The sequence below is a fragment of the Porites lutea genome, chromosome 10, assembly GCF_958299795.1.
Source record: "Porites lutea chromosome 10, jaPorLute2.1, whole genome shotgun sequence".
Lineage (NCBI taxonomy): Eukaryota > Metazoa > Cnidaria > Anthozoa > Scleractinia > Poritidae > Porites > Porites lutea.
This window is the reverse complement of record NC_133210.1, coordinates 26,996,760-27,024,601: the sequence shown is the minus strand read 5'-3', so window position 1 is coordinate 27,024,601 and position 27,842 is coordinate 26,996,760. Positions and strand designations below refer to the sequence as shown.

Genomic DNA, 27,842 nt, shown 5'->3' with positions numbered 1-27,842 from the left:
AGGATTTCAGCCAAGCTTAATTTCTGAACACTCTCAGAAATCTCTTCCGATCCTCCCCCAGCCAGGACGGAGCTATTGTAGGACAGAGTTTAAGGTGGGAATTATTTTTAAACATAACTCATAACATTGGTAGTTCTTGATCTGTAACAGAATGATCGAATGCTTTCTGACCCTTATTAGTAGTTTCTTGTACTGACTCGAAAAAGAAAGACTTTTAGACTTCCCATAGACATTTTCGTCTGATTTAAAACAGTCGTGAAGTCCACTTGTGGCAAGACTAAACGTTATTAACGACATGCAAAAACGACGTGACTTCAGGTGTTTCTCAAAAGAACGGAAATGACGTCATAATCAGTGTGGTGACAGGAAGGGTGAAATCTAAGAAACCCCGATACCAAACTGCAATGACTCTTAAATAGAGGGAAAGCCCTATCCGAATAATTTTTTCCCCCAAAATTACTATTTAGTATTCCATTTTTATGGTAAACCGAGTCTGAAAGAATCGATTAAGTTCAATTTGCAAATGAAGACACCCTCTTTCGCCTCCAACCTCTCTGACTTCCCGAGTTCTGGGAACTCTTCATCTTCATGATCTGCAGGATAAGCCTCATGCTTCGTGTGACGAAAAATCCGTTGAAACATAATGTTGAAACAGCACTGTGTAAAAGCATCAAAGAAAGTTACAGCATGCATTTCGACATCACTTTATCGGTTCAACTCGAGAGACACTTCTAGCAGCTCTGTTATGATACCCCACAGCAAAGCTTTTGGCATGCTTCGAACAATTCTCCTGCTATCAGTTTTGCTTTGCACAATGGTTACATTGTCAAGTTCCAGGACATTCTGTCCGAGAATATTTTTTCAAAACATCGACGAGAAGACCATGCCCTATAAAATGATCGAGGGGGTGTACGTCAAACAAAATTACGACCACAACAACTTTCCCGTTTATAGACGAGAGCGGGACAACCTGATTTTTTATTACAGCAACAAAAAGTACGGATATTACGGCTTGAATAGGTACGTATTTGGAGTCTCTTTAAATCACTCGTTTGGCGTTGCTGCTGAGGTTTTTGGCTTTAGTAACCCGACAGCTTGGCCTGCCTCAGGAAGTTTGAACAGAAACGATGTGTTTGAGGGATTAGTTCGAGATTGGCTTTACTACGACAGACGGGACTTCAGATGGCGCCGAGTCCAATCAAGCAGCTCTTCGCCCATGATCAAGGCAGTGTGTGTCGATGAAGATTTCAGAGAATGCAACTCTGACAGAGTTTACTTAAACGAAAGCTTTAACGATGACAGGGGAAACACTTTGAACGATCCCGCTCAGCATTATTTTTTTCGGAAACCTGGTTTGTTCCGCAATCTTCGCCCTGTCTACGAGCACAGTAAACAGTCTTGGTATCTGCAGTATGTTGACGGCTACTGGGTGGTGACAGCAGCATATCTGCCGAGAAATTCACAACACAAAGCGTACATGAGAGTAAAGGATCCAGCTCTTCGACCTGAATTCATCAGTAAGACTTGGTCGATTCATTATAGTGGGTGGCGTGATATGGCCAAACTTAGGGTGCTATGTAGGGGCGTGACAGCGATGTCGAACTCTTGCCCATCAAAGCCGTGTCATGGCAATGCCACTTGCGTTTACACCTCTAGAAACGATACGCTTTGTCTTTGCCCCCCTGGTTACACGGGGGTGAAATGTTCCGTTAACAAACAGTGCCCTACCCCCACCCCAAGCGTTGTCTATCATGGGAAACGACCCGGTGATCTGGGTGTGTCATTTTGCAGTACTTTCGACTACCCCTCTGTCAGGTTTTCTGTCTGTGTCGATCGCAGGTACTACACATTATGGAAAAGGCGAGGGATCGCATGTGGCAATGTACCAAACCCGTCAACCACGTACACTCGAAGACCTTGGAACACTCCCACTCCGAATCCATGGTTCACTGCTACATCAGGTACAAGAGACCCCTGGAACACCGGTGGAATATCAACCGACGATTCTTGGTGGGGCACGGAAACTTACACAACCGAAAGTCGTTTTAGGTCTGGAACTGATAGTTTTGATCAAGGAGCGAGAAAAGGATTAATTACAGTCGTATTATAATACCCGCGGCGTGTGGCGTTGCAGGCCTTGTAATCATAGTCCTCTTACCTTTACTCCTGTGTCGGAATAATAGACAGTACAGAGGAGCCATATCATCACAGAATCAGTACACAATGGGACCCGTCTTCAGTCATCAGCCTGCTGCCTTGCATGGAAGTGATTCTCAGACGTCATTTGGCAGCCCAGGATCGGGAGGTGGTTCCTGTGGTGGCGGGGATGATTAATGATGTAATTCGGGAGGGTCTACAGTAGATTTTTCGGGATTCTGGATTTTAAAGTAACCTGCAGAACAAGCGCTGTTTTATTTTTTGGCTGAGAGTGGGTTGTAAGTCCAGCGGAATTACAACAGCCAGACAGCTCTTCCTTTAAGCTCCATATAAACTTCTGTTGTCTTATAGCTAAGAACTTTATCTGGATATGCAGATCAAAAGAATGTTTCCCAGATCACAACAATTTCTTATTTTATCTGAGACATATATACCAATTAGAAAATAAGACACCGCGCAATACAAAAAAATGGAAACCTTTCTTTTCCTCGCTGGGTCTTGTCTCCTAACTCCAAAAACATAAATTAGTAATATATGCACCTACCAGGAATATTTATATTACCTTCACCACAAAGAAAGCCAAAAAAAAAAAAATTGTACAAATTAATTATAGATCATACTAAGTACAGTAGTATATGGAATTAGCACTGCTGTAACGTATTTTAATATTTGTAAGTATATTGCCATGTAAGTGTGTAAATTCGCTATTTGTTTGGTTGTTTTTTTTTGTTGTTGTTGTTGTTGTTTTTTCTTTTTATTACTTTATTTATTCTGTGTATTTTTTTTCCTTTTCTGTGTGTGTTTTACTTGCAATAAAAAAAAATAATAAAAAAAAAGTTTTCAACGAGTCTCAGTAGAAAACCTCTTTTAGCAATGTTGCAAATCAATTGCTATGCAAATTAAAAAGAACTTACACATTGAAACGAGGCATCGAGAACTTCAATGCCTCGTAACTCCAAATGTTCTCAGAAATCCTTGCGCAGAAAGTTTGTACCCAATCCCTTTGTACAGTAGAACCCCAATAACTCGAACTCTGAAGGGAAACGAAAAATAGTTCGAGTTAGCGTGGGTTCGAGTTATTGGGGTCGATTGAAAAATTCAATTTGCCATGTCAAAAATTGAGAGTTACTAATTTTTCAGCACTTCAGTTTATAGCACAACGAAAATTTAACTAACTTCATAAGAAACGGTAACATGATTAGGCATTTTGATGATAAAACGTGATCCGTTCGCTGCACCAATCAAAATCAGATTTCTGTAGTGTTGACGAGTGTTAGTTTTAGTGTTTTACCCTAATACAAAAGGAAGAGCTGATAGGATGGCATACTAGTGGAGCTGCGAGAACCAGAATTTGAGTCGGGGTAAATTTCAGTGAATTTTTTATCAAGGGAAAGGGACTTTAGTTCGAATTAGCGGGGAATTGGAGATATCCGAGTTCGAGTTAACCGGGTAAAATGACAGAAAAGTGGCGTGAAATCCAAGGGAAATCGGACTTAGTTCTGTTCTATTCAGCGGGGAGTTCGAGTTAGCGGAGGTTCTACGGTATTTTAGTTCTGAAGTGGGGAATTATTATCATTATAGACTGAAGATTAGCTAAATTTGCCACTATTTTGGAATACGGTGTATAACGCATCTGTACGTCTCCCAGCGAATCCACTCAGCGTACTCTTGTTAGAACAAAAGAATCAACGCCTGTCGTCGTTTATATCACTCACGGAAGTGCGTGTCCGTTAGCAAACTTAAGGGACTGGCCTTGGTCAAAAGGTGGTTAACGCTGTCCAACGGATTAGTCTCCACCCACTGGATAAAGCAATGGTGTTCACTTATGCATACTTTGTATACTCTGGACCCACTGGATTGACGAAGGGAAAAACGAGTGGGGACTGGATCGAAAGGAAACTCTCGCCTTGGCCCCAGTTCCCTCTCGTTTTTACGTCGGTTTTCAAGAACTTTTTTGCACTGAATTCTGAACATGTTCTTGCTCAAAGCGGGTAACATTTTTCTTGCTTCCAGTGCCAGAACAACTCTTTGTAAAATAGGCCACAGGAGTGAAAGTATGCTTACATGTTTCGAACATTTTCTTTCTTTTATTCAGATTGTCTGAAATTGAGGAAGAACTTCTTGAGCAGAACAACGTAACGGTGCACGTGGACAGCTGACGTGGAAGATGCGAGAACAGAAATATGACCGGTTGACTGAATGGATTCAAGTGTGGATTACGTAGCGTTCAACCGATAAGTACTGATATTTTAAGCTATGCTATATCATAGCCTGCGAAAACATCCGTTTCTCCTCGCTCTTCGCCGCTGGGGACGTTTCGCGCGGAGGAACGTCTGCAACTCAGCGACAGAAATTCCATACTGACGACGTACAGCGACGTAAAATCTGTCCGGAATCCGGTCAGAAGAGCTGATTGGTTGACGGAGTAGTTACTTTGTTTTAGCTATTGTTTACGAATGACAGACAAAAAACAAAAGGCCACAAAGGTCAAATGTAAACGCGAAGAATCTCTAACAAGAAAACAGTCAATATGTGTGGAATATAGTCTTCTCTAGAAGAAGCGTTTGAGGTTTTACTGGAGCTTGTTGGCAGATGGACATAACACTTTACCAAAATCGACCAGAAGACGCGAAAAATTGGACAAATTTATATTTGGAACCCCACGACTACCAGATTTATTAGGTAAACATTGATTTGCGTCATCAGTATGGAATTTCTGCCGCTGAGACGCAGACGTTCCTCCGTGCGAAACGTCCACAGCGGCGAAGAGCGAGGAAAAACGGATGTTTTCACAGGCTAATACTATCAACGTTACATATAATTTAAAAAACAACCACGCAACTAAGTCAAACTCTGCAGACTGCCATCTCTTGAAACGCTGTAAGTCTCAGTGTAAGTCAATAGAGACTGGTATCAAGGACAGTTGCACCGCTCTCGTTTTGTGTCTCAATTTTCTCAAATGGAACTCTATATTAAAGCAAGAAATCCACTTGAGTCAAAGTGCATAATTTTGACGTGCCCTTCTTGCACCAACAACACCACTTAGTGACCGATGCCAGCAACCGATGCGGCTGAAAATGTTGAAATAGTGGCCTAGAAAGTGCAGCTAAATTCAGAATTTTTCCTTTTCATCTCTTAATTTCAGTGTTAGTAAAAGAAAAGTGGCTTTTAAAAAATTGCTTTAAGACCCCAAACCGTCCATAAACAATGATGACCAATGATGGACCCTATTGTAGCCAGCCAACAAATATAGACACACTATTGGTAATAGTCAATTGACCATAAAATTATTTGGGACACTTTTACAGTCACATAACAGCACTTTAATTTATTTCATGTCATTCTTTGTCACATATCACGATAAAATAACTAAATTTAAGCTTATAACCACTTAAGAATAGATATTAAATTATAAATTATCACAGAATATGACACTTTGTGACGGACCCTGTGGAAAACATCTAAACTAAAACTCAACATTTTGTGGGTTAGATCGGCCATTTTACCAATTAACATAAAAAAAGGTTTTGTTGGGAATAACAGACCGTAAGGTGACAGTAACCCAGAGAAAGCAACTTCAATGTACTCTTGTCGTGACATTTTCACCAACCAGTATATTTTAAGAATGACTTTGGCACAAAACAAGGGTGGATCCAAGGGAGGGACCTGGGTGGCCCCCCCCCCCCTATTTTTAGACCAAATTGAGGCCCGAAGGGCCCAAAAAAATTTTTTTTGAGCCTGGACCCCTCTTCTCTCAGGGTCTAGATGACTGCCCCCCCTCTTCTCCTGGATCCACCACTGCAAAATTAGGGAGTTGCTTGCTCCAAATTATCGGCTCCTGGTGGGAAACAGTTTTTTTTGTATGTCATGTTACCTCACATAGGCCATTTGCACTAAGAGGTCATGTGACGTTGTTTTTTTGAAAATGAAAGTTATATGATTTACCTTCGAAAAACGATTTAAAGTGGGTCTTGTTCCTGGTGGGAAACAGTTTTTTTTGTATGTCATGTTACCTCACATAGGCCATTTGCACTAAGAGGTCATGCGACGTTGTTTTTTTGAAAATGAAAGTTATATGATTTACCTTCGAAAAACGATTTAAAGTGGGTCTTGTTTTAAACAAAATAATTATTGTGATTTAGTTTTTGAAACCAGTACCATTTTCTTAAAATGAGTTAGTTCATAGCTGGTCACATGATCAAAATGTGATTTTTTTAATATTATGAATTACCTCTTTCTGAACACAAACTGTGCACTTAAACTATCAAGGAGAATATTGAAAAGATGATGTGGTTACATTTACAGCACATCTGAGTGTAACTATCAAATGTTTAACAAGGTAAAGCAAACAGTAGTTTTGGCCGCCAAGTTGAAGGGCATACTATTTTGTTGAAGAAATCAAAGTGCCACAAAATATCTCCCTTAAATGTGCTTCCTCTCAAGTTTGGGGTGTAAGATAATTTTTATTTGCTCTGTCAATTTTTTGCATCAGCCAGGCTTCAACTAATAATTTGTTTAAAGAAAGCATTTGTCATGTGACATCTTAATGCAAGTGGCCTATTTGAAAGAATGGGCTGCTGGACAAAAATTTCAGCTTATAGAAACAAAAATATGTATATTTTAAAAAACTAAAATCATAACACAGATCTAAATAATTTAGATATATTCTACTACCAATGAGAAGTCCAAGAGAACTACTAATTAGTGAGTAGTTAAATCCCGGGCAAAAATAAATTACAGATGTTTGACTGACTCTTGCTACTGAGAGCACAGACTTGCAGCCCAAATAGTAACTCTATCAAGAGAACCGACAGTAACACCTAAAGTTATACTTATGGTAAAATAAGTAAAAGAATTCTGCTATGTTTTGTTATGCTAGCGGTCATTTAAAGCAAATATATTTAGCATTTACTTGCCTTATATAATATCATTTACAATAATAATGACTACATTATGAAACACTCCCACCATTTTCAGTTTAATATATTTTATAATCTGTAGGTACAGTTGATTCTCGATAGCTGGACCCTTCAAGGGAAATCGAAAACAGTTTGAGTTATTGGGAGTTCAAAGAAAATAATGAGAATAAAGGAAATGGGATGGGGGAGGAATGCAAGGAGCATGCACACTCCACTTCAATTAGGGCCACAAGAGATATATTGATATTTTAACAAATAAATTAGGCAACAAAGCTTGATTAATCACTACAGTGCTAAACATTGTGATTTGAATAATATTATTGGACTAACAAAAAATTAAAGACACTTAAAGACAAAGAATACAAGGTTGTTTTGATAGAAATTCAATGTTTTGGACTCCAGTTTACTGCCGTTTTTTGACTTGTCATGCGCTTAAAACCTGGTTTGAATTAATGGTCTGAATTATTTGAATTATTGAGGGTTCAAGTTTCCAAGGGTAAAATTACAGTAAATGTATGAAGGAAATCCAGAGGAAATTGATAATTATGGTTTGAGCTAGTGAGGGTTCAAGTAATCGAGAGTCAACTGTACTTTTTTTTCTAGAATATAACATTAGATGATTTCTATATTATAATTCATAACATATACTTTTTAAGCTGTCTTTATATACTATAATTTATTTTCAGGTATCTTATAATTCATAATTCTTGAAAAATAGATATATATAATTATGATTCAATAAAATAAAGACTAAAGATACAAATTAAATCATATAGAATAAATAAAATAGTGATATGGTGAAAAAACTCTGCAAATCAATTAAGCAAGCAAAAAATTTTAATGCAGAGTCAATCTTAAGGCATGTCATGCATGAGGTTCTAGGTTTAGATTCACTCCAGACGAAACCCGACAATAATTTTTTGACTGATCACTTAATTGAATGTTATATAAGCTTTTTTACTTGAAAAGCTAGAAAATTGACCATGAATTATTATTATTTTTTTAATATATGCACTTTTGATACAGGCAAAACAATGAACATCTCTTTAGCTTAAAATTTCAGACAAAACCAGAAAATAGAAAGATGCTACCAAATTTGAAATAAAAACTGCTTAAATATCTGTCATCAGCATTTTTTTTTAACTTAACACTGCTAATAATATCATGGAAGGCCAACGCAAGATTATATAATAAAAATGTATAATGATTTTTCCTATTTGAGAGTTTGGGTGCTATTAGAACCAAGAGGAAATAGGACACTTCCTGAGATATATCATCTTCATAATACATTTGAACCCTGTAAAATGATGACCACTGTGCCATGAAAACCTTCATATGCTATAATGTTAGGATAAGGCTGTTTTGACTAATTGATAATCTGCCAGTTAATAGTCCAGTTTCAAATTAAAAATTACCACTGAATACAAACATTAACGACACATTCATACAGGGTTAGCCTCGATGTAAAATAAAATATTCAGAAATTCTGGCAAGTAAGTGTTTGAAATTTGATTATACACAATAGACAGAGTAATAAACAGGTCTTTTTCTCGTTAGAATTTGTGAATATATTACTTCAGATGGAGGCTAAGGCTGTAAAAAATGCGTCTTCACTTCTTTAATTTAGCGGTCATAGCAAACTCGAAAATGGACTATTATCACACAATAACTATTGAACAATCAATCAACAAATATTAATAATAAACACTTAGTGACTGGTCCTGAGGGAAACAAAAGCAACTGTTTTCCAAGGGACTGGTCTTTAAGTGAATTGTTACAGTATAAAGCTGGAAATTCATGAAACCTGGCTGCAATGGTGGTTGTCAGTTAACATTCGCAGGTAACAGTGCACTGTTACCCTGTGATGTCATAGATTTTGCAATGTTCCCTGCTCAGAGATGTTGGCAAGAAACAGTTTTATTGTTAGATGTCATGTGACCTCAAAGTAACCAATGAGAGCCTGTAATATAACTTTGTATTCACTGACTGCAATTCCAAACTATGTTTGCCACATCCCTGCATGAGAATGGTAATAATGAAACAGGCCAGGTTGTTTGAGTCGTTCAATCTCCAGTCCAGATGAGAGCACCCGATCAAGCAAATCCCAGTCCTCACCGCCCCATTTTGTAGTGAAATCTTTTACATTCATTCCTATAAAGGAAGAAGGAAAAATAGAGTATTGAGAGATATAGAATCATGTTTACATGCAACTAGCCTGTGAAGTATACAGCCATCTCTCTTTGCTCCTTGCCACCATGGACGTTTTGTAGGAGAGACATCTGCGATTCATCCCTCAAAATTCCATACTGACAATGTAGATTTGTCTGGAATCTAGATAAGGAGGCCTGATTGGTCAACCTAGTAATGATTGTATTGCATTGTTTGTACTTTTTGTTAATGAATGGCAGTGATAAGACAACAAGGGTGCATATTTTCACACCTAATCTTGATGGACAATAATCAGAGATTTGGGGTTGACCCAAAAAAAATTTAGAAGGGTTTGTATGGAGTTTTCTAAGCATAGCTGGGCTACGATCTTAGAGACAATTTGCCCCGAAATGCTCATTTTTGGCAAGTAGGCCTCTTGGACATTGTTCTTTCAGAATATCCTGACAAATCCCATAATTTCAAAAATTTCATTTGTATGATGTCATCACTTTAGTACTCTATTACATCCATTTCACCAGAAATTTGATTTGTTACTTTCAACAAGATTTGAAATCTGTTTTGTTGTGCTGTTTTAGTGTTTCTTTTTTTTTGGCTGAGAAAAAGATGCGATTTAGCGCAAAAAATGGTGTGATTCATGAATAAATCACACAGAGCCAATCAGATTGCATGGATCGCCAGTGATTCCAAAGTGGATGTAATAAAGGGGAAAAATCAACCTCATTGATTTCAAAGTCAAAATGTGCTAACAAAACACACCTCTTCCAGAGATAAAGGGTGATTTTGATATCCCGCTCTAGATTCAGACACGAAAAGAAAGCATACCTTGTTGAGTGGCACATACCCCACTGGTACTGCCCATAACTGGGAGTTTCCTCCCCCGAGTGACAACTCTCATACTTACCACCAAATCTGTCCCAGTCAACTTTGAAAACACTTAAAAGTCCATATCCATTTTCTTGCCAAAAACCATGTGGATCATTTGGAAAAAAACCACACTCTAATCTGGCAACTGCGGGAGCATACGCCACCTTGCCCTCAACAGTGTACTGAAAAGACAACAATTTTAATTGTCTTGTTATGAGGCTTTTCAACTCCTAGTCTATGCCAAACATATAAAATAAATCGGTACTCTGTTCCAGAAAACAGAAATGCTGTAGAATAGCAGGTTTTTATAATTATTAGATTTTTGGTGGTTCAGTGATATAGAGATATGAATACTAATATTGCGTTTTTGTGTTTTTTGAAAAAAGAAGTGAAAATTAGGCTTTTGAGTTTTTTTTTTTTTGCTTTAGTTTGGAAATTATCCCATTTCCCCCCATATTGTTTTGATTTCTAGTACAGTTTCTACGCCATTTTTTTATATGCATTGATTTTCATCACTGACACTGATTATTTTATCATTATAATCATAAAACTGAATTTTGATGGTCTGTAACTTATGTAATGCACCTATCAATGTAAATCCCGTGAGGGGGGAGTGCGGGCAAGGGGAGGGGATTTGATGCCTGAGACTATCCCCTTTGTCGGGCTTTTGATCGTGTGAAGCGACCCCGGGGTCGGGACATTTGACTTTGACCGACAGAAGCCTGGTATCAATTCAGAAGCGGTTACCAAGTCTGTCCCTCGAGGCTTTCTGAAAGTCACGCTGTTGGAGAAAGGTGTGAAGCTTTCATTTGTTTTAATCGCCATAATCCGATACTTTAAACTGTCATCCAAACAGATAATGTCTATTTTGTGAAAGTTTTTATCTTCAAGTTCCCATCTAATTGTAAAACTCGATTGAAATCAAATTCCACCATGAAAGTCAGAGGATTTTTTGCGGGTCACCTGATCCGAACTGTTCCGACATGTTGAGCAGATGTTATAAAGCATTGAACATTTCATTAATATTATAATAGCACGGTCAATCTTCCTGGAGGGATTTTGTTGTTCAAAATAAGAGATGCTAGTGGAGAGACAAAATACTCAATTACAGCGAGTAATTTGAGGGAGCTTACGTTGACCTTTAATAAATAAAAGTAGTAAGAACATACTTTTGGAATGTTCTTTTATTCGTTTTTTATGGTATTACAGTATTGTTTATTTAGATTTTTTCCCCTGGGGTGGGGGCTTTTTTTGACACTTTTGATTGACCTTTCGTTTCCCACCCTGGGGAATTTGATCAAAAAATTTCAAAATTTGTCAAATCCCCACCCCTTGCCCGCACTCCCCCCCCCACGGGGTTTACATTGATAGGTGCATAAGACTGTCTGTATCATGTCCTGAGACACAACCAGGCATGGTTTACAACACATGGAAGGAGGGGGGGGGGGTAGGGGGGGTGGATTAATGCAAAAAAGAGAGAGTCCCCAGATTTTAGACCTCCAGAGGTTAGCATCTCTGCTTATCAATAGCGGAGCTCTCCGAAAGTGCAGTGCATACAGCAGGGAACCAAGGGTATGAAAATTTGGTCATCTATACATCCAAGAAATTGCTTTTAGTTCATAGGGACACATATGTCCACTCCTTCATGTTAGCAGATGTGAAATGTCACACTTACACTGTACTGGCTTAAACGTGTGGATTTGTTCTCGGTTATCCCAAGTTCAAATCCTCTGCCATGCTTGTAAATAGCCAACTGGTTGCCACCTGCCAGTTGGGCTTTTTAATCCAGTTATGTTCTAATTGGATTATTTTCTTATTAGTTGAGTGGAGTTCCTGTATTCTGTATTATTCCAACATTGTTGCGCCAACAATGTTGGAAGTTGTTGCGTGCTTGTTGGCAGTGGTGTGCAAACGGATGCAACAACTTCCAACAATGTTGGGACCTGCAGTGCATCGTGGGAAGGATACAACCCATAAGTCTTTGGAAACCATGTGTAATGAGCGTGCGTGGCCCCAACAATGTTGGAAGAGCTGTGCAAATGGATCCAACATTGTTGCGCCATGCTTCGGCGATCACGGAACAAAAGAAATGTTGGGAGTTGTTGGCTGAAAAGTTTGACCGGTTTCAAACTTTGCGCAACAACACGTAGCGACATCCAACAACATGCAACGGGGTGTTCAAACGGACGCAACATGTAACATCCAACAATGTTGGGAGTTGTTGGCCAACAATGTTGCGTCCGTTTGCACGGGGCTTAAAGTAGCTGGATAAGTTAAGTGCACTTTTAAACAAACCTTTAACCTTAATAAGCATCTTCAGAACTCACCTTCCTTACACAGTCCAGTAATCCTATTGGAACATCAATGTGGAGATCAAAAAGAAATACTATATCCAAATCATTTGGAACAGCTTTAACACCTTCCTGTAAAGCCAACGTTTTGTAGAAGGGTCCTGTCATCTTAATCAAAGTATATCTGTCTTGTAGTGGCCATGCACTAAAAACTTTCTCAATGTTGATGTCTTCACTTTCAAAATCAATAATGATGACGTGGAAGTTGAAGTCTCCAGTCGTCAGGGACATGTTGGCAAGTTGAGATGCAAAGTGATGGACCCATTTCCCCTGATTCTTGACAGGGAGTATAAAGTACACAGTCGCATTTCTCTGCCATTTCATTCCTTCTGGAAAGCAAAGCTCAGTCTGCCCTTTTGGTTGGTATACATACTCTGAAGCACGAAAACTTTGGTTTGATCCAGTTACCCCTAACTGAAGCTCAATGAGAAAACGGTCCCCCTTCTTGGAATCAGAGTTCTGCTCAATATTTAAGATTTTCTGTAAATAGTATTCACTGTAAAAACAAACAGCCTAGTCAGATACAAAGTATGTAGATATTAAAGATGATATCTAACATGCACTTACTAACTAGAAATAATTTCCATAATACCAAGATTTATCCTTTAAGCAAAAAAAACCTCCTGGAAGGGGGGGGGGCATTGGGCCTGGGGGGACTCCCATACAAAAGTGACAGGGGTACTCGTCAAAAAATTCAAATTTAATCCCTAAGGGAGACCAATGTTGGTGTGGCTTAAGCTTATACTGACCCCCTAAGGGAGATTTCTGTGAGGTCAGTGTCAGGGCATTTTTTGTAAATTTCTTTATGCACACTACTAAGCGATACCTGAATGGGCAAATATAGTGACGTTCCATCCCAAACACTATAAGTGAGACCAAAATCTGCAATCTATACCCCAAAGCGAGACGACGAGCATTCCTGTCACTTTTATATGGACGTAATATTGTTGTAGTCTGCGTGTTCCACATGTCAGTGTCACCAATGTTTAAGATCAATATTAGGTTTGTTTGCAGGGGTGGATCTAGGGGGAGGGTGCAGGGGGTGTGCACCCCCCCCCCCCTGAGATGACCTGCAGTTTTCTAATATAACTAGTATTTTGCAAAAAAAAAAAAAAAACTATGTGGTTTATTGGTGTTGAAGTACAGCAAGAGACTAGTGCACCCCCTCCTAAAAAAAATCCTGGATCCGCCCCTGGTTTGAAATCTTTATTGGTTTCATTTGAATTATTAGGTTGTTTGAAAACATAGGAATAAACCTGTGTAGTTTGACTAGGCAAAAAGAAGGTCAGGTTTAGTTTAAATTATTGTTAGGGAGTTTGAGAAATCAAGCTTTGGGTCATGAACTGATCGTAAGCTTTTTGGATGTCGCTATTTTTTCCAAGTGTTGTTTTCTTCTGGTTTTCTTTTCTTTTACTGATCATTGTTTTAATCTTTTGTAACTCAGCCTGCAATCACAGCCGCGTCTGAAGCATTAGGCCACTTGCACTAAGAGGTCACGTGACCAATGCTTCCTTTAAACAATGAGTTGGAATCTTGCTGACGCCAAAAATTGTTAGAGCACACAAAAATTATCTTACAGCCGAAATTTGAGAGGAAACGCACTTAAGGGAGATATTTTATGGCACTTTGATTTTTCAGCAAAGTAGTATGATTTGTATTGGCCGCCATGTTGGAGGGCATGCTTTTGCCCTCCGACATGGCGGCCAAAACTACTTCTTGCTTATATCTTGTTCAACGTTTCATAGTTATGCTCGGATGTGCTGTAAACGTTATCACATCATCTTTTCAACATTTTCCTTGAAGTTTAAGTGCAAAATTTGTGTTCAGAGAGAGGTAATTCATAATTTTAAAAATCACATTTTGGTCACGTGACCATTTATTTTAAGAAAATTGTGCGGGTTTGAAAAACCAAATGACTATTATTTTGTTTAAGATATGACCCACTAATCATTTTTCGAAGGCAAAATCATGTAACTTTCATTTTCATAAAAACGATGTCACATGCCCCTTAGTGCAAATGGCCTTTTCAACAGCCGAAACATTTTTGGTAGTATAATCACGCTGTTTAGTTAGTTTATGTTATCAACTGCATGGGGCTAATGATGCAGTGAAACACAGAAAAAAAATGATTAATTTTAGAACAATGCAGCGTGTTAAAAAATGTACATTTTTAATTTATCAAATATATCGTTAGTTTAACATAATATTAATCAATAAACAATGTCAAGGTCGGCACACAAGCTATTGTTTCTTGATAAATTACTTGTTAAACAGTACGAGTAATATTGAACAATGTTAACATTTTCAATCTTACCTGTAAAAATTTTGTAAGCTTGTCATAAATTTTTCTACAACGTGGTTTACGGTTTCATTAGCCACTTCTTTGTTCCTCTTCGATCGGGGAACAAACGCTTCGCGAAGATTAGTGTTATCGTCCGGGAAAACAGCAGAATCATGAACTAAATACACTCCTTCGTATCGACTTAAGTTTCTTTTAATAATGTAGCTCGGCTCGTAAGCACACGAAGATAAAATTCCGCTCAAAGTGTCAATTATCGGCAGAGATATGTAGTTGAACTGAGCAATCAAATCCAGTCCTTTATATTCTCGTTGTTTCGCGTGGCTTGGTGTCGACCGACGCGCCTCAAGACTTTCAGGTGCCACGAAACCACTTCTGTTCAAATTTCGATCATCAAAATATGATTGCAAATACTCGCTTGTGATTGATTCAAGTCTCAGCGAGCCTGGTCGTCGCCAAAACACTTTTAGGTGACCATTGCCCTTATCTTGTTTATGTAATGCTTCCACGAAATATTTCTCGCCCGCGATCAAACGAATGTTTCTCGATTGCTGACTTGGATATTTTGAAAAGACCCCATCATCTGTCCAGGCGCTGGACGTCGAAGAAAACACGCTCGCTATAAGACGGAGATTGGATGGTTTTTCGTCGAAACTAAGCCATAATTCAGAAGTATCATCCGAGGAAATTGCAAAGGTATAAAGTCCCGAAACTTTCGGTCGAATAAAACCAAAAATTCTCTGGCCATAATTGTCTACGTTCTGGGTGATTTGAAACCTTCTTAGAAACAATCTTTGATGCGGATGAAGAGGAAAGAGCGGCGTTTCGCGAAGACGATCGATATCCAAGCCACACAGATCTTTCCAGACGTGCAAATTTAACACACCAGGAATTATCGTTGAATTAAAAGTCGCATTTTGGAGAGGTTCAGTCACTGGCTTGTTCGGGTCGAGATCTTGATTAATTTGTTTGTTTATATCTGGACGTCGTGTTCGCGAAAAAATAAACGTAAAGAATCCAATGAAGACAAGACAAACGTATAAAGGCGCTAACAGTAAAATTCCCGTGTGACACCTTCTACAAACCATTCTGCTCTGTACGTCTCTTTTTTCGATTCCTGTTCGTTTCCCCTATAAATTCCCATGATGAGGAGATGACAGGATTGATCGACGTGAAACGAGAGAGCATCGTGGAATTGCGCATGTATTCCTTGTCACGCAATGTCTACAGCCATTCAATATGCACCACTTTCTAAAATAAATACAGCAGTGTGGTCAATAAAAATGTGGAGAATATAGCCCTGTAAAGAAGTCAATGTTCCGGAAAATAGCCAAGAACAACGACAAATAACCCGACGACATAAATACTCATTGATCCGAAAAGCGGAAGACCCTTCAGCTTGCCATATGTTGATTCTACAAGTGTGGCCTATTACGGCTTGTTATGTATTCACCACTCTCTACAAAATTATCTGACAATTAACTTTTTTTTTATTTACATCAGCATAAAATTAACGTAACTGCAGAATGTAGCTACTTTTGTGTCCCCCAAATGACTTGCCCTTTTTCATTCTTGCTGTTGTTGACCTGGCACAAAATGTTCTTTTTTTTTCTTTGTGAAAGGAAAGAAATAGCTTCGACAATTTCTTTCATGTCTTTTAATATTTGAATATATCATAATTCAATTTGTTTTTCTTTAAATTTTGGATGACTCATCCTATTCGTCAGTGTAACAGTGATTGAGCAGGTTTTAAAACAAATACAACCAGGTGGTATTTTCTGTATCTAATTTATATATTCTGTGGCTTCGTTACACTTAATATTCAGGATATTCAGGATATTCTTCCTTTTTTAAAAAACAAATCACAGTAGACAATTTTTGCAGTCACTATGTAGTTTGTACATGTGTTGGACCAAAACCGCCGGAAACTTTTAAGAATTTGAAGAACTCCAACTACTAGTACTGTTAACTAATCATAAACGTAAAATTTGTTTCATTTACTTTGCGGAATGACGACTGCTGCGTGTGCTTCCCATATTAATGGCAACATTAAATATGTAGAGCACGAGTAGTCCCCATTTTTCCTCAGGGAAAATAGTCTATTAAAAATGTAGAGCTATTACAGAGCTTGTAATATTTTTGTAGTGGCGGCAGACTGTTTGCAGGTGCATAAAAGACTAAATACAGCTGAAATGTTGGACTTCGCGCCGAGAAAGTCAAAGTGGTTTCCTCAGGATTTTTCTTTTCCCTCGTGGAATTTATTTTCGTGTTCTTATACACGCGTACTTTATCATCGTCGAATACGATATAAGAAGTAAATATCCTGAAGAAAACTCGACTGTCAAATAATGTACGAAGTGGAAAACTTTTAGCGGGGAAATCCTGTTTGGTTTAGAATTAATCTCCTCCTCGTTTCTTATCTAATCTCCAGGCAAGCGAGACTTAAACGCTTTTTTAACAGCGTTCTTGTTTTCTATAGCCCCTTGCAAACGGACGCAACATTGTTGGATGTTACATGTTGCGTCCGTTTGCACACCCTGTTGTATGTTGTTGGATGTTGTTGCGTGTTGTTGCGCAAAGTTTGAAACCGGTCAAACTTTTCAGCCAACAACTCCCAACATTTCTTCTGTTCCGTGATCGCCGAAGCGTAGCGCAACAATGTTGGATCCGTTTGCACAGCTCTTCCAACATTGTTGGGGCCACGCACGCTCATTACGCATGGGTTGCAAAGACTTATGAGTTGTATTCTTCCCACGATGCACTGCAGCTCCCAAACTTGTTGGGAGTTGTTGCATCCGTTTGCACACCACTGCCAACACACACACAACAACTCCCAACATTGTTGGCGCAACAATGTTGGGAGTTGTTGCGCCCGTTTGCACGCAGCCTATAGTGCACGTTCGGTGGCCCATGTCTGCAAAACCGTAGTCTGTGGTCATGCCTTCCCTAATTTAAGAACCTTTTCTTAAATTAAGCCAATCTGTTCAAATTTTTAAAAAAGTATCGTAATTAGTAATTAGCTAGCATTGTAATTAGTATTAAGTTGAGTGTTGTAATTAGTTATTATAAATAATGTAATTCTTTTCATTGTTCCTGAAAAGCCCCTTTGGAGAGGTAACAATAAAGTAGGTAACAATAAAATGTGTATGTATATATATCTTTCTTGGGTAAGTTTCTTTTTCTCTCCCTCTCTTATTAAAAAAAAACTGATCGCAGGTTAAAGAAACATAGCAAATGATTTAACTTTTGGGTACGTTTTCATCACGGTAGAGTGGAGTGTCTCCTCTCGGTGCCCTCTTCCCATCACCCCTCGCGCTCCCTTTGGTCAGACTTCTGTTCTCCTAGCCTCCCACGCAGACGTTCTTAGGGTTTCGTCACGCATCACGCGTTCCTGCCCCACCTGCGGCAGGAACGCGTGACGAACCCCTAAGAACGTCTGAGTCAACCTCCTCCCCAGGGTTCTGTGCGTCTGAGTGGGAGGCTACTGTTCTCCCCGTGCGTTCCAAATAAAGACGACTGGGGACGAGTCAGGCTGTCTGGTTCATGCCAGCAGAGCGATTTTCGTATGTTCCTTATTTTGTTTTATCAGTCAATGGATCGTGAAAAGATCAAAACATGGACTCTTTGTTTCCCTGCCAAAGAACACCCCAATATGGAGAAGGCATTTTTCGATTGGCCAATCGTGTTGCAGTATGACGTCAAAGCGAAGTATCGATTGATTTCTAGAAAGTCCTTCGGGCATGAAGTTTTTTCACCCGAGTGTAAAGCTACGCGCGTTTGTATCCGTTCGACAAACCAATCATTCTCGACCCCAGTACTTACGGGTTTGGGAATGTGCTTTTGAATTTCCAGAAGAGCTCTTGGTCGAGATTGCAAACCAGTCAAATTGCTCTATTTCCGTTCGTTTGTTGTGTCTGTTTTGTTCGCTTGTTTTCATTTCCGTGTCATGCGAAAATCGCTCTAACGCGTCCACAGGTAGCCCAAGCTTACTATGAGAGCCCTGAACAACATTATCCTACTTAGCTAATTAATTATTCATACAGCAAGAAAATTATAAGACGTTGTATGGAGAAATATTCTTTGCTCACTAAATTAGCAAAATGTACATTGAATATCGCTTTGAAGCTTACCTTTAGCATCTTCTTGTTTTTCTTTGTATTCTGAGTGCATTTCAGACCTCCTAGGCACTGTTTAAGGCCTTTTTTGGAGCGACAGTTTTTCACCCAGATGACAGTAGAGAGAAGAGAAGAGAAGGTTGGCAAACCTCTCTTGACTGGCTCCGCTCTCGGAGGCGATAAATTCCGTGACATTTGCGACATGGAGACAATTCCGCCAGAAACAGATGTCCTGATAAATAACGCACATTTTCCATCATTCACATCGCCAAAATTCCCATTTCGAAGGTCCTAAATCGCCAACGAAGTGGGCAATACACGGCTGAGGTGAGGCGAGTCGAGAGCAGACCTGCAACGGACTCCAACCGTCACGTCGACAATTCAAACCGACGCGGGCTGGTAGGGTCAAATTGTTCAACCGTCAAAGGACAATTGGAGCATTTAGCCTACTGGGCACAGTAACTGATTTTTCACTTCTCACATTTAGAACCGATTTAGATGTTGGCGATGTGAATGATGGAAAATGTGCGTTATTTATCAGGACATCTGTTTCTGGCGGAATTGTCTCCATGTCGCAAATGTCACGGAATTTATCGCCGCCGAGAGCGGAGCCGGTCAAGAGAGGTTTGCCAACCTTCTCTTCTCTTCTCTCTACTGTCATCTGGGTGAAAAACTGTCGCTCCAAAAAAGGCCTTAAACAGTGCCTAGGAGGTCTGAAATGCAGTCAGAATACAAAGAAAAACAAGAAGATGCTAAAGGTAAGCTTCAAAGCGGTATTCAATGTACATTTTGCTAATTCAGTGAGCAAAGAATATTTCTCCATACAACGTCTTATAATTTTCTTGCTGTATGAATAATTAATTAGCTAAGTAGGATAATGTTGTTCAGAGCTCTCATAGTGAGCTTGGGCTACCTGTGACGCGTCTTCATTTGCGATATAGCGAGCAATTTACCTGAAACTGCAAAATCACAGCTTCATTTTAAACAAATGTCTCTCCAAGAGCATTATATCAAACGTTACAAACACCAAAATTGAATTGTGAAAAACTGTTACGGTTACAGGTTTTCAAAATCGAAATTGCAATCCTTTTTAATGTCTTTAATCGTCTCTAACTTTGCCCATCCTCAACTTATTTTGTATTTGCTGTGTTATTTATACCTTCGTTTAATGTTTTGAGCCGATATTTTTATGTTTCACTCTAATTTGGTGGCAGCTCTCACTGCTTGAAGTTTGATAAATTTCGTGACACAACTCCTTTAGAAAAGTAATAACCTTTTAAAAGAAGTTCTGGGCCCAGTTGCTCGAAGGCCAATTAGCGCTTAACCCGGTGTTAAATTTAACCTGGGTTTCTTGTTCTCGGTTCAAAAGCATTTTCTTGGATAATTTCTCTGTTATTTTTAGAGCTTCCAATCATCAACGTGGAGATAAAAAGGATTAAAACTGAAATGCTTTTTAAGCTTTCAAATCTGAATTCAAATCTTGCACTAACCCTGGGTTATCTTAACCCAGCTTTGAACAACTCGGCCCTGACATTTTAACTCTCCAAACTTAAGAAGAGTGTCTGAGTGGGAGTACCTTGATAACACTAAACACTTCATTTTTGGGCTTTGTAACATGAAGCAGTTAAATTTTAGGCATTTTAACACTAAAATGCAGTCATAATTTGAAACTGTAACAGCTCCAAAAAGGCCAATATTATTTTGTTTAGTATATCAAGGCGTTTTTGACCATTTTACGACAATTCCGCATTATTTCAGAAGATTTCCGAAGGCTCCCGAAGATTCTTGAAGACTGTCGAAGATTTCCGAAACAAACGAAGTGGTCCGACCATTGCCGAAGATATCCGAAGAACCGGCTCCAAATACTTAACGGTATTTTCTTTGGAAATAGTAAACATTAAAAAATTGGCCAATTTGGCAGCAAATAACACTAAACGCTAAACCCCTTTCAGACCAACCTAAATTGATCCACTTTTTCTACACTAGGTAGAAATAACATTCTCAAGCCTTTAAGTTTAGTTTGACAGAGAAACTTAAGGCCGCGTGCTCTCGATTTGCTGGGAACAAAAAAAAAAATGAGAGACTGTTCGCAGTCTAAAAAAATATTTTTAAACAAATAAACGAATGAAAAATTAGTTTTCTTTCAGTTGAAACATTCTTCTCAACGGTTGGTAGTTGCTAAGAGCCCAGGAACACGTTGCTTTATAAAGTTCAAGTCTACCTCGAAGTTTCCTTTTCCGGCAGTAGTCAATCCACCCTTGTACAACAATGGCGAGAAAAGAAACAAATTATATTTTTGCGCTCGCTTCTGTTACTTTACTTTTGTGTTGTATCGAGGCCCTCGGAAAGCCAGCTCTAAACGGTAAGTTAGACGTTAAAGAACCAGCACATTCGGTACGATTTTTGGTAACATTTACACGGCCATGAAGTACGAATTTGAATTTGTACATCAAGTGCATAATTCCTCTCGCATCATTCGTATATTAAATCGCTGGTGACTGCAGTGAGCGACACTGAGCAAAACGCTTGCATTGTGACATTCATCTTCTGTTTGAAAACGCTAGAAATACGGATCTATCACATTTACCGTAACAGACAGTATATGAATCTTTCTACAGTAATTGTAAGCTCATGAATTGGTCTATTTTTTGTGTCTGTTGCTCTTTTATCGACTGTTGCTTGTAGACTCAGTAACCTGTTTTGTCTTCTCTGTGAAACTATATTTAGTAGATTTTGCAATTTGGCGTTGAATTGTCATTGTGATCGGAGCGATCACCATTTTCAGTAGGTAAGATTGTAAGAGGGTCATCTAGCAACCATAAGCTTAGTTTTTACATTAAAATGCTTTTAGATTAGCCTCCTTCGCAAGCATCACTGTCCGTCCTGTTTAAGAGAACGGAGGGGAAAATGGGGAGAGAACCGAGTGGTCCGAGTGACTCCTCCGACAATCAAAGCTTGGTAGGTACTTCAGATATGATTCCTATAGTGTACCGAGATATAGATTCTATGGGAATCATGTATGAAATACCTACCCAAAGCTGGCGTTGCCCGGCTGACCGAAAAGCCCGACGACTCTGGGTATGAGATTGCTCCTCCTCCAACTCCTCCTCTTTCCTCTCGTTTCTTGTTCTCAGACTCCATACGGTCATAACTGTTACAAAAGGAATTGTCTGCGGAGGAGGCAACTGTTAGCCAGTCATTTCTTGCTATCTTTCTCTTAGTTCTGTAAACATGAGGAGTAATTCTACTTAGCTTAACTTTTTATTTCTCAAAGAGGAAAACAGAAACTTGTGCGAGTCGGAACCAGATAAAGCTGAATGCATCCGGGAAGTGGAAGAAGCAAAGGGGACAGAACAAGTTGACGGCGACCATCAGCAAGGTATGAACTGACTATTAACGTCTCTGATAATGCGTTGTTAGCCTGCGTTGGGGGCGATTTCAGTGGCGGATCAAGACCTTCAGGTAAGGGGGGTGGTCATCCAGATCCTGAGATAAGGGGGGGGGGGGGGCAGTCTCCAAAAAAAAAATTTTTTCGGCCCTCCGGGCCTCAGTTTAGTCTAGAAATAACGGGGGTTCTCCCGGGCCCCTCCCCTGGATCCGCCACTAGATTTTGTTAGGGAGGGGAAGGAGAGGGACAAATTCTTGCAAGGATCACTTGGACAGACAGTAGCGAGGCAAAGCCGGATCTTGGCGTAGGTGATCAGGATTAGCCGAATATAGAATATTACCTAAAATTGAAGGCAAGGCTGATCGAACAGCTATGGATGGCTAATTTACCGGCCCATTATTTCGACCAGACAAAACTAGCCTTTATGGTCAGGGACTAGAAAAGTAGCCTAGGTTTAGCCGCACCCTCCGTCTCTCCGTTTTTCCTTTGTCGAGGAGAGGGTGCGGCTACACGTAGGCTACTAGAAAAGCTAAGGAGAGGGAGCCTGAAAACGAAAGTGGGAACAATAAGGAGCTTATACAACGACGATAACGAAGACGGTGGCGAAAACTTACGTGAGTCATTCACACTGTTTCAAAATTCATCGCTTTCGATCCATGTCGTTCAATTTGCCAGATATATGGGTGAATTTTTCTAGAGTTGAATTCCTGAAGAACTGTATCCAAGGTTTTAAAAAGAAAGTAAGAAAATCCTCGACTTGAGTTCACGTCGTTAACAAAACGTGAAATAGAACAGTTTCACGTCGTGGTAGTGAAATGCAAAGTTTTCTTTTTTCTTATTAAACCTATTGCTTTCTTTGCCGATCTCGTTGCCGTCGTCGTTTCTTTAGCTCCCTGCTATCAGTCTGGGCCATTAGCTGAACGTGCACAGGACCATGGGAAGAGGTAAAAGGCAGGAGCTTCCTCAAGCTTCTCTCTTTAACTAGTATCCAGTTCGCCGCGGATCTTAGATAATGGTTACTCGGAAGACGTCTCTGCGAAAAGGCGGAGCCTTACACAATACTACTACACTTAGAAAATCTTTACAAAGACCATTGAAAAGCACTTCAAAGCCACACAAAGTGGAAAATAAGCTCAACTAGTACTTGTAGTTTTCTGAGTTATTTTCGTCTTTTTTATTGAGTACTGAGCCCGGCGATCAGCGCCTTGCTGAGTGGCCTGCGAGCAAGCTCTTCCGTTTTGGGGGGAGTCGCGCCTGAGAGCAGCACGCGCTACCGACGGAGTGAATCAAACTTAAATTTTGTAAAAGCGCTATTCGACAAAACAATCACATGATCAAATAAAGTCAGTAACGACAAAATTCACTGATATAGTTTATGTCTCGAAACGTTTTAATTTTATTTTCAACTGTTTGAAAAACCCTTTATATCACGTTTAGAGGAGGTAGGTTTAGTCCAGATAAACACAGTCCGCAACACAAATAACAAATCTTAAGCTTCTGGTGTCAAGCGCTTTAAGCTCAAAAGGCCTGCTGACCAATCTCTGTAAGGGATTCTGATAAAACACAGTCCGGAACAGAAATAAAGAATCGTAAGCGTTTTAAGCTCTCTTCAGGGGATTCTGACACCAAGCAGATAATGCAAAAACTTGTCAGTTGTACAGAGACAAATTGTAATGAATGATGAACTGCTTAGATACACGCGCACGTCACGTGATATAAGGGTCCTTTGTCACTTTTACTTGTCAAATAAATTAGAAATAGTTCAGTTTTGAAAAATAAATTACAATTATTTCCGAATTATTAGGTTTCCTTTAGGCTCAACCTCCAATCATCCGCTTATTATGGCAAAGACCTTTTATGAAATCAGACTCTTCCCTTATGCAATTGCACAGAGAACATTTTGAAACCTCTAGTAACGTGAAGTAGTTGCTAAGAACATTTGTCGTAAACCAACATCGCCTTCAGTAACAAAGAGACAACCTGCATTTCATAAGAATTAAGTTTCCTAGACTAATATTTTGTTTATTGCGTCCATCGCATTTTTGTCGGTTTTAGTCATGTTTTATTTCAGTCTTAGGTAGTGTCAACTTCGGTTTTTATTCTTTACGACGATCGTTGTAAAAGATCATATTTATCAGTGGTTATGTTTGATCCTCTTAGAGGTTTCTTCAGTCACGCTGAATATTGGAGATTATTATCTATAACACACTTGAATGACGACTTTTATTATGCTATTTTGGAATATATATTGGAGTTTTAATTGGATATTGAAAGTACTTGCCCAAAAAAATCTCCAATTTGAGCAGGGCAACGGGAATCAGTGAAACGTCATTGCTTTGGGCCAGTTGGCAAGCATGAGTTTATGATTAAGAACTTGCGCTTTGTTTATTTTTCTTTCCATTAACTTATTCCTATTCCCAGAGAAGCGCCTTTTTCTTCCATTTTTTCTTTATCACTGACTGAAATCGGTCAGTCAACTTAGGAGTAAGTGGCTTATCCATTTCCCATGGATCGAAGCTTTGATTAATCGAACAACTGATCTGTATAGTCTTGTCCAGATCGCAATCATTTAAATTTGATTTGTTGTTCTCGAATCTGTTGCGAAAGCCACTCCAATCCCTCGTAAAGCCCCTTCCCTTTCAGCGCGCACGTGGCCTGTATATACCATCTTCTCCCTTTCAGGGTATGCAGCCCTAACTTCTCGCTCAGTTCCGCGGTAGACATTGCATTGGGTAGATCCTGTTTATTTGCAAAGATCAAAAGGACAGCTTCTTGTAATTCGTCTTCGGCCAGCAGTTTAAACAGTTCATTTTTCGCCTCATCCACGCGATTCCTATCGCTGCTATCCACAACGAAAATAAGTCCCTGAGTTTCTTGATAGTAAAGACGCCACAAAACGCGGATCTTATCCTGTCCGCCGATATCCCAGACCGTAAAACTGATGTTTTTGTATTCCACAGTCTCCACATTAAACCCTATTGTCGGGATCGTTGTAATTGGCTCATCTAGTTTCAGCTGATACAAGATGGTTGTTTTTCCTGCTGCATCTAAACCTACCATCAATATACGCACTTCTTCCTTGCCAAACAAGCGTTTAAACAGCCTGATGAGGGTATTACCCATGATTGTTGAATTTTTCCTCCTGAACGGTCCGATCAGACTTCCCTATTTCACGCATCAGTTAAAAATGTGTGATGATCAATATTTCATAAGTGACCTGCAATGGTGCGATTTTCTTCTCCTTAATGCGCATGCACCAAATGGCATACCTGTAAGAGGGCTTGATTTCCTCAGCGACCCTTTTAAAACCGATACTCACGCTGACGACACTTATTGATATTAGAGATGATAAGCATCACGTTTACGCCAAACGGCAAACATAAATTTGCAGCACGTGACCAAGTTCCTCCTTTACATGTCGTTTACTCTTCATTATTTCTTCACATAAATAATTGGTTTCACGCAATTTCTTATCCACAACAATTTTTTGAGCTGTTTTTATCTGCCCTTTTTCTTGAGAATTTCTCAACTTGAATTGAATCTGACCTCTGTTGTTTGCCGAATACGTGAAGCATCCCTTAATTAATTTTCCAACCAGAAGCGCATTGGTTCTTGTGTCCAGGGAAAACTTACTCGCAGGCTACGTAGTAATTTAATAGTAAATCCTCGTTTTTAAGGAATCTTTTGTCCACGGCGTGTTTTCCTTCAGCTTAGCTGGCAGGAACTCGGCGCGAAGATTAAACACGGACGCGTTGCAGCTGATTTAAAACTGACAGCTTACATGTAGGATAGATAGATCTCCTTGACTGTTTGAAACCTTGATTGCTAAACAAAGCCGAATACAAATTTATCATTCAATTCAAACAAGAAAGGATATCCTCTTTTGTTTCAAACTGTTGACTAGTTTCCTCGGAAACTTAATTAACCAAACGTGTTTAACAAAGCAGTTATTAATACTAATCTTTTGATCGACAGGTGATTCGCTAGTGAATTGTGACATCGTAAGTGTCAAATTTACGACATTTATTTTAGTTTAGCCTTCGTTACTTAGTAGTCAGCTAGCCATTAAATGCCATAAAAGTGTGAAAACGTGCACCGTTGAACTCGAAGAAACGTTTTTTAATATCCTTTTCTCCCGCCAAGTTGCTTGAGGTCATTGAAGGACAACCAAAATCAAACACAGGCTTAAAAGTAGTTACCGCGCTTGGAAACATTAACTCCTGTCGCTGGACTATCGCTTGTGCGAAACTCGAACTTGGTAACTTCTCTCAGAGGGTATCTGCTTTTTTAGCTTACTTTGTCATAACTTAGTATTTGTCACTAAAAACAATATTAAACGTCAGAATTAGTCAGAAATCTAGTTATGTCTTGGTTCTTGTAAAGATTCCCCTTGAAATAGAGCTAAATAGATTTGGGGTTCATAAATTCAACTTCATGATCAAATCTGTCCAGATTCGTTATTCTTGTAATTGGAGGACTAGCAGCTTTCCTCGATAGGTTTTCCTTGGTTGTTTTAATTGGGAGAAAATGTGATAATTTTTTGTTTTGCTTGTAAAATACTGCGTTTAAATGTCTCTTAAAATACCGTAAAACAATAAACAAGAAGACGACGATTCGTCGACGTTGACTCAACAGACCTGAGTATCGAGTCAAAACATAACGGCTGGTAACAAATAAGTACCAAATTTAAGAAATAAATAAATAAATAAATAACACTTAATTAAAACCATTAAAGTGTCAAAAATCTTTTTTTCAAAGAAAGAGCTTAGCACCGATGATATTGGCCTGGATGTTTTTGTGTTCTTTTATGGAGAGCATCTCGTAGCTAGATGAGGCATTCAAAATTTCTTGATCCTGGGCACTTTCGAAGAATTCGAACTTGGCTTTTATTTTTCTTCGAGGAGAAAGAATTGCCTTATTTTCCATTGACACTACCAAGGAAAAACTTTTAAGGATAATTTAGAATTTTGTTTGTTTTACAGGTGAAGAATCCAATGGAGGAGATGACGGATACACTATGGAGGAATACTTAGCAAAGATGGATAAAGTTCGAAGAGAATCGGAAGAAAACAGAAAATTTTGGAAAGAAGAATTACGCTCAATGAACAAATGGGAAAAATACGGTCTTGGTTAAAACAAAAGGTGAAAATAGACAAATAGACACAGCGATCAATTACATTCACCAAATTTCATTCGATGCCGCTAAGTTTTGTTTTCCTTCACCTTAAGAGCCAATGTCGGAAAATATCGAGAATCTCAAATCAGTTCCAAAAATTCTAATTTTGGCTGATACCACCCAAACATCCCTTTAGGGGAACTATTTCAAGAAACGATATTAAGAAATCCCCAAGCGCTTTACATTCTGAGAATTTTAGAAAAGTTCGAAAATTCGCAAAAAATACATCTTTTAATTCGGGAAACGGGTGCAAATTTCAACATATTTCAACGAAACAGTACAAGCGCGCCAAAGCTCCTATTGACTTGATATTACTCATGTATTTAGCAGACATCCACAGCTTCAAGACCCCGTAAAAAGGTTTTGCAAAATAACTATTTTAATATAGTTTCTGGCTTTTATTG

The 27,842-nt window shown here is 39.1% G+C and overlaps 2 protein-coding genes and 1 pseudogene across 3 annotated transcripts; 1 reads left to right on the top strand and 2 right to left on the bottom strand.

Annotated features, from left to right (window-relative positions):
• The first annotated feature begins 73 nt into the window (after positions 1 to 73).
• LOC140950537 (uncharacterized) lies at positions 74 to 27,484 on the top strand. Of its 2 annotated transcripts, none has more exons than XR_012167196.1 (4): positions 74 to 94; positions 22,149 to 22,253; positions 26,238 to 26,263; positions 27,245 to 27,484. XR_012167196.1 is itself a non-coding variant. In XM_073399778.1 (4 exons), the coding sequence occupies exons 1-4, from the start codon at positions 21,143 to 21,145 to the stop codon at positions 27,293 to 27,295; spliced, it is 276 nt and encodes a 91-aa protein (XP_073255879.1). In that variant the 5' UTR covers positions 20,950 to 21,142; the 3' UTR covers positions 27,296 to 27,484. The 2 variants fall into 2 exon arrangements, 1 of the variants encoding a protein (XP_073255879.1); XM_073399778.1 differs by lacking the exon at positions 74 to 94 and adding an exon at positions 20,950 to 21,236.
• Positions 5,373 to 15,909, bottom strand: LOC140950254 (beta-1,4-N-acetylgalactosaminyltransferase 3-like). The gene is made up of 4 exons (XM_073399462.1): positions 14,775 to 15,909; positions 12,437 to 12,956; positions 10,147 to 10,291; positions 5,373 to 9,227 (listed from the first exon to the last, which is right to left on the bottom strand). Exons 1-4 carry the CDS (start codon positions 15,845 to 15,847, stop codon positions 9,076 to 9,078), a joined length of 1,890 nt encoding a protein of 629 aa, XP_073255563.1. The 5' UTR covers positions 15,848 to 15,909; the 3' UTR covers positions 5,373 to 9,075.
• Positions 23,728 to 25,504, bottom strand: LOC140951000 (ADP-ribosylation factor 1 pseudogene; annotated as a pseudogene).
• Positions 27,485 to 27,842: the final 358 nt, after the last annotated feature.